We start from the raw sequence: 7,507 nt of genomic DNA, 5'->3' as shown, positions 1-7,507 counted from the left end.
CAGCGGAAGTAACTTGTCTGAGTACAGACAACTAGTAAAATAAAAGAGGCTTGGAAAGCCTGGCTATACTATGTGGTTCTTCACAAGCTCAGGGTCACCACCTGGGTCTTTTAGCCTACTCGTTGATGTCCACGTCTACATAAAACCCATCAGAAGGGGTTGCAGCGTCTTCTGTAAAAATGTAGAATATAGCAACATGAGTACAAAGGTACTCAGCAAGACTTACATCAGATCCTACATACATGCACAGTATCAAGAAGGGTTGGTGGAGTTATTGCAGCAAGCCAGCTTTGACTCTTGGCTAGACTATCCTACGATACTCCATTTGAAACAGTTTTGCGCACACGAGTCCACTACTCACCACTTCAATACACTACCGAGGATCCACCTCCGTCTTCCTACGGAAGAGCCATCCTCGGCACTCACACTTATCTTGAGGCTTTTAGTAGTTTCCATTTACTTGTCTATGAACTGTATAGGCAACCAAGTAGTCCTTTACCGCGGACGCGGCTATTCGAATAGATCATGTTAACCCTGCAGGGGGTACTTCTTCATACACGCTCTCACCACTTACCGTCGTTTACACGACATGTACTCGGCAACCTTCAAGCGGAAGCCCAACGTGGGTGTCGGCCACGACCTACCTAATCACCTAAGCCTCCAGTCCAGGTTTATCGCCTATTCAGGTTCCATCCGCAGGGAGTCCGGCCGAGGTTTCCCATACGGCCCCGAACGATGTGAACAGGGTTCCCGAGATACCTAACGGGTATTCGGTACACCCGGCCACGTACCTACCGCATCACAGCCCACCCCTACGGTCAGCGCTGTCCACGGCCTCCAGTAGGCTACAAACACCAGAAACTACTTGCAACTCCTGGACGGAGAACTAGGGTGAATAAGAAGTCGAGAGGGTCCATTGGTTTCGGGCCCAATGCATGGTAGTAGCTGATTCTTAAATCACACATACAGATCTCAGTGCTTAAGGTCGGCTTCAATGAAACAACCCACCATGTACTCCTACATGGCCTCTCATCGATACCTTTACCAAATCGTGTTCACCACACCACTCTCATTACCGACATAATCATTTCACTCTAGCCCATCACCCAGATGAACCAGACCTGACACGACTCTAAGCATAGCAGGCATAGCAAGGTAGGAACAACACATACATAGGGCTCAATCAACTCCTACACATGCTAGTGGGTTTCATCTAGTTACTGTGGCAATGACAGGTCATGCAGAGGAAATGGGTTCAACTACCGTAGCACACAGCAGTTTGAATCGCGTTGTCTTAATGCAGTAAAAGAGAGCAGGAGCGAGAACATGGGATTGTATCGATATGATCAAATGGTTGGCTGCTTGCCTGATGGTTCGTTGCACGGATACGGTTCTTCGTTAGGGTAGTCACGGTACTCCTCGGGGACAGATCCTGTCGCAAAGGATAACGATACACAGGCATCACCAAACAATGTGCAACAATATGATGCATGCATGAAACATGGCAATATGAGTGTGTTGGGCTAATGCAACTAAAGCCAGAAGGGTTTGAGCAAATTTGAATCAAAGATTCAAATTTCAAATTCAAATATGGCCTTTTAAAGTGCCTTTCCTTGTTCTGATTAAAACATCAATTTAACTTGTTTGATCATGCATGAAAATAGTACAGATGGATAGATTGGATTTTTCTGATCATTTTTCATATATAATTTGTCCAATTTGGAGTTACAGAATAAAAGTTATGAATTTTTGAAGTTTAAATAATATTCTGGAATTTCCTGATTTAATTTAAATCCAGAAATATCATTTACTGCGTCAGCCTGACATCACAGTGACATCAGCAGGTCAACAGAGCTGGCTCGGGTCAAACCTGACGTGTGGGGTCCACACGTCAGTGTCACTGGGGCTAATCCCGCGTTGACCCCGGGCTGGTTAGCTTTGACTAAGCCCTGGGCCCACTTGTCAGCGTCAGTAGGTGGTGGATTAGTGGTTAATCAACTAGGCCACGTCAGCTCGCCGGAGTTCTGGCCGGCGGCGACCATCAGTGCGGCGGCGATAGTGGTTTTGGTCGTTTCGGCCACCAAATGAACCGCGGAGGCCACCGGAGTGAAGCCGAGGACGACCCGCGGCTCTTGGCGGAGTCCGTTGGGGTCGGGGTGGCCGGAGTTGACGGCGGTGAGCTCGGCTGCGGCCGCCGGGGTTCGGTCGTGCACGGGAGTGGTGCTGGAGCTCGAAGTCGAGCAAAGTGAGGCGCTAGGGATGCTCTACTAGGTTCTGTGAACGCGTTGGACTCGCCGGGGTGACCAAATGGTCACCGGAGCTGCGTCGACGGCGAGCTCGGCGACGGCGGAGGTTCGGCCGTGGTGGAGATGAAGCTACGGTGAGGGAACGAGGGGGAGAAGAGGGGGAAACGGTGGCGTAGCTCACCGCGGTTGCAGTGGGCGTCGAAGCGGGCTCGGGGACGCGCTGGAGACGGCGAATTCGTCGGCGACGGTGGTCGGAGCCCGAAGAGGGGAACGGCGACGTGGCGGCGATGCAGGGCTTCCGGGGACTCGTGGAGCGGTGGGGAGGAAGAGGGAGTTGAGGCGGAGCTTCTGAGCTACTCGGGGGAGCAAGGGGTGGCCGGAGACAGTGGCTACGGCGAACGGCGGCGACGGTGTGCTTCGGCCGAGAGCGAGAGAGAGCGAGGGAGAAACGGGGGAGAGTGAGAGAGAGCAGGGGGGATCGGGACGGGCTGCGGACGTCGTCCACGCGGCCAGGAGGGCGTCGGCAAGCAGGAGGTGGCCGCGCGGCCGCGCGCGCGCGAGCACGCAGCAGCTTCGGGGCGTGGGGAGGAAGACGACGGGGAGCTACAGTGTTGGGCTGGGTCGGCTGCTAGCTGGGCCGGCCAGCTGGCTGGGCCGCACAGGTAAGTCTTTCCCCTTTCTTTTCTGTTTTCTGTTTTATTTAATATATCTGCAACTTTGTTGAATTAAATAAAATACCTAGGCAACTCCAAAATTCACCAAACTACTCCTGGTCCATAGTTGGATTATTTCCAACATGAAACATTTTAGTTTGGAGATATTTGAGCATTTAAATATTTTATATTATTTTAAATGCCCAAATTCAAATATCTATGATTTAATTCAAAGACCCTATGATGGCCTAGAAAAATGTGCACCACTTTTGTCAGAGGTTCTGAACCAAGGCTAAAATGATGGACATTTTAGAAGGGCATTTCAGGTTCATTGAAAAATTATTTTAGTAACCCTAGTTGGTTTCAGAGGGGACTGGGGGTTCTGTCATCCCCATTTCAAGTTTCTGATGAAAAAGTAAACATGATGCAACACTCTAATGCATGACTAGCTAGGGTGTGACACTGCGGAGGCGCCGATAAGTCACAGGAAAGTCGGAATGACCTCCAACTATGTTGTCATGAAAAGCACGTAGCATGGATTGCTGTAGCGCTGGAGATCCTCCTAGCCACAGCCGTTGTCGGAAATACAACAGTCCATGACAACCGAGAAACGGCCCTTCGGGTCTGCCTGTTGCGTGAACTGTTCCAGCAATTTCTTTGCATGAGGATTATCCAAGTAGCTGGTCCTGATCTCTTCAATCCATGAAGGTTGACAGACCGATATCGCCATGGATTGCCCTTGCTCGTGGTGACGACGGGACAAGGCGTCAGCTGCGCTGTTTGTGGTTCCATGCCTATAGCAAATTTTGTAACGCAGCTCCAAAAGTTTGGTGAATGCTTTTTGTTGCCAAACTGTCGACGATCGCGCTGATCGTCGAGGTGCACCAAACTCCGCTGATCCGTTCTTATCAGGAACTCATCATGATGCAAGTAAGGTCGCCATTGCTCTACTGCCATTAAAATCGCCAAACATTCCTTTTCATAGGTAGAGAGGCCTATGTGCTTGGGAGCTAGTGGTTTGTCTTGTGGGAAGGGAAAGGAGAAAGAAAAATCAAAAAGGAAAGTCGTGTCGTACTGATGCCTAATACTCCTGGATGCCGAACCAGCCTCGCCGAGCGGCTTAACTAGCGTTCGCCCATTAAGGGCCCACGAACCTGCGGTTCGGGTGCCTGATCCGAGGTGGCTGGAGATGACGCGCCCCTGCCCCTGATTGGTGGAGACGAGCCTTTGTCTTGTGGGAAGGGAAAGGAGAAAGCAAAATCAAAAAGAAAAGCCGTGCCGTGCCGATACCTGATTCTCCTGGATGCTGAACCAGCCTCGCCGAGCGGCTTAAGTAGGGTTCGCCCATTCAGGGCCCACGAACCTGTGGTTCGGGTGCCTGATCCGAGGTGGCCTGGAGATGACATGCCCCTGCCCCTGATTGGTGGAGACGAGCCTTTCCGCTGCCACGTCATTCCTTCGTGCTGACTCTGCGGCGTTCGTGTGTGCTGGGGCCGCGTCTGAGATTGGATCGCTGACATTACAGGTGCGGTATACAAAACCCGGACCACATGTACACATGTTCAACACTACTGGCCCGCCTGCCGCAGGGTAATCCGGCTGGCGATGGAAATAAACGTGTGGAAGCTCTTCCACGAGACTGATTCTCAGTCCGTGGTGAGCAAAATCAAAGACAAGGCGAAAGATTTCTCGCTTAATGGCCACCTGGTCAATGAGATGAAGTCCCTGCTCCATTCGTAGAAACTAACACAGGGACACCTGCGCACCCCTGCGCGTTGCTCTGATCCCCATCCTAGCTCAACACACAACACAACAGCAACGATGGAGTATAGTCGGAAACAGAAATCCATAGGGTGAATCGCTAGAAACAAACACAGGTACAGCAAAGGTTCTCCAACAAATTGTTCGGCAGAAGGAACTTTTACACAGTACTCATAATACGGAAATTAAAGATACATGCATGCCACGCCGCACAAACACACAAGTGTGTTCTTCGGGCAACAGTATACAACAGCAGCAGATTGAAACAACCACAAACTAAAATGTTCGGAAAGGTAAAAAACGACAAACTGAATTAATGGATAGGGTACTTGGATCGATCCGGCGGACGGACCGCCTCAGTTGAAGCCAGTGAGGTCCAGTGTGGCCTCGTCCTCGGACGTCTGGAACTCCCTGGAGGCCATCTGGGCCACGTCTTCGTCCTGATCACTGCTGCCACCGGCGCTGCTGCGGCCCGTCTCGCTGCCGTAGTAGCCGCCACCGGCGCTTCTGCGGCCCGTCTCGCTGCCGTAGTAGCCGCCACCGGGGTGCTGGGGGAGCGGGAACAAGTTAAGGTTCGTGCATGCAGCATGCATGCGTCCCTGGGCACTAAACATCTGCGGAAATGCCGGCTCTGGTCCATAGGGCAGCAGGTTGTTGCTGTAGGTCGGGTAGTAGTATCGCTCCAGCATCTCGCCGCTGTAGGCGTTGAGGTCCGGCAACGGCACGCTCAGGTTCATCATCCCTGCTTGCGATGATGACCCGGCCGCGTTGGCTGGGTGGAGGTACTGACCCATCCCCGGTGGGGTGGAGACGGCCAGCATTGCAGCGGCACCTGGAACGACCTGGCCGTCATACGCGACGCCGGCCAATGGAGACGATGGCGCCAGGTTCTCGTCAGCCATCATTTTGTCGCGGATGTACTCCTCGAGGAGGGTGAACTGGCCCGGGGCGGCCTGTTGGCTCGTCTTCTTCTTGAACCGGCGCTTGGACTTGAGGCTCCGCCTTGTCGCGTTCCAGTGATTCTTGACGGCGTTCTCCGACCGGCCGGGCAGGCACCTCGCGATCGACGACCAACGGTTTCCGTGGATCTTGTGCGCGTCGATCAGCACTATGTCATCCGCCTCAGTCCAGATGTGCTCCTTCTGGAATGTGATTATGTCAATCAAAAGTTAATGTCTCCAGATGATTGGCACAAGCAAGTGTAGTTGAATTGCATATCATATTGGACATATTAGTACTACGATAGTATATTCATTCTGAAACGGAAACGTGGTAGTTTTTCAAATTCGCCTTATTTTGGTAGAAATAAATTGCGTCGCTGAATCCTCGCAACAAAGCTCAATAATATATAGACATCTGAAGCTTGGCCTGGCCGAATGGCCTGGCTGAAACTCAGGAAATAGTAACAAATAATCATTAGAAATTGAATGGTTTTTTTCGAACGTCTTCAGACGGCAAGGTCCTCCAGCAATTCATATGCGTATAGAGATGAATTGATCCTGCCTACAAGGGAAACTGAGCTAAAACCCCATATGGTGCTTGGGGTTAATTAAAAAGATTGGTCGAAAACAAAGACAATAGGCGGCCACGCCGCTAAACATACACGATTTTGAGACGCTTGTGCATCTGCAATTCTGCAAAAAAAGATGTAGAACTAATGTGCTTCACCATTTTCTCCCTCCAATCTCTTCTCAAGGGCCACGGACAAAATTACTCACGCGAACAATTAGTGGCCTTGATGAAGAAATTGGCGCAGTTAATGATTAAAATAAAGTCATGCAGCATGACGAACTATTCATTCCTCACTTAATACCCACTCCCGAATTGTACGACCAAAAGTTCAGCATGCTTCGAACGTAGTAAAAACTAAACTAAGACAATTTAGATTTCCGAATCATATAGATCTATGAAAGATTTCCCATAATTAAAATCAGATCAAGACTATAAGCTGCGATGGTGCATCACCTTGATGCCGGGGCGCACGTGATTCGTCCATCGCTCACGGCACTGCTTGCCGATCCGTCCCGGGAGGTGCTCTGAAATGGTCGCCCACTTATGTTCGCCATGCTCATCGACCAATCTCCTGAGAAGTCTGCAAACAAGAAAGCAAATTGATCAATCAAGCAGAACAGCTTGCATGCCGCGAGATCAAGCTGCTCAAAAAATGACTCAGATTCAGCTGTTTCACGTACTCGTCCTCTTCCTCCGTCCACGGTCCTCTGAACGGTGTCGCCCCATCGTTCCTGGCGGCAGGTCTCTGTCGCCGGACCACGGGGATCTCCACCGGGACGACCTCAGCACCATAACCGGCGGCCGCGTGGGTCCCCTCCGGCATGATGAAGGTGGAGGGAGGCATGCCGAAGCCGGAAATGAGCAATCCCGTGTCGGGGAATCCTGTCGGAGCGCTGCCAGCTTGCTGGAAGTGGGAAAACCCATGGGCAGGGCTCAGGGTGTACCTTCCGAACCTGCCGTGCGCGTCCGCCGACATGGCTGCCACCGCCGCCAGCTCCTGGTTCAAAAGCATGTCCCCCAACGACGCCATCGCCGGAGGTCGGAACTCGGAAACAAGGGAGGAGGTCGGCGAAGGAGGGTGGAATTTCGCGGAATCGAGCGAGAGAGAGAGGGGAAGAGTCTGGCACAGGGAAGAAGGCAAGTCGATGTCGAGATGAAGATCCAGGGACCCGCATCATATAGAGCAGGAGGTGCCGCCTCAGCCTTTAATCTCCGGGCCCACGTTCATCCGACGGCAAGAAACCTTCCTAGAATATGACGTTCCAAGTACACACATTACACAGACCAGGCGAAGATGGGCCCTTGGATCCCATCTCTGTCTCTGGCGCCCCATGT

General features: G+C 51.8%; 1 protein-coding gene across 1 annotated transcript; it reads right to left on the bottom strand.

Annotated features, from left to right (window-relative positions):
* Window positions 1–4,780: 4,780 nt before the first annotated feature.
* Window positions 4,781–7,289, bottom strand: LOC123065939 (uncharacterized). Its single transcript, XM_044489123.1, has 3 exons — window positions 6,853–7,289; window positions 6,626–6,752; window positions 4,781–5,802 (listed from the first exon to the last, which is right to left on the bottom strand). Exons 1-3 carry the CDS (start codon window positions 7,200–7,202, stop codon window positions 5,017–5,019), a joined length of 1,263 nt encoding a protein of 420 aa, XP_044345058.1. The 5' UTR covers window positions 7,203–7,289; the 3' UTR covers window positions 4,781–5,016.
* Between the last annotated feature and the right edge of the window lie 218 nt (window positions 7,290–7,507).

This window comes from Triticum aestivum, chromosome 3B (genome assembly GCF_018294505.1).
Source record: "Triticum aestivum cultivar Chinese Spring chromosome 3B, IWGSC CS RefSeq v2.1, whole genome shotgun sequence".
NCBI classification, from domain to species: domain Eukaryota; kingdom Viridiplantae; phylum Streptophyta; class Magnoliopsida; order Poales; family Poaceae; genus Triticum; species Triticum aestivum.
The sequence above is the reverse complement of the archived record's forward strand: the minus strand, read 5'-3'. Positions and strand labels throughout refer to the sequence as shown.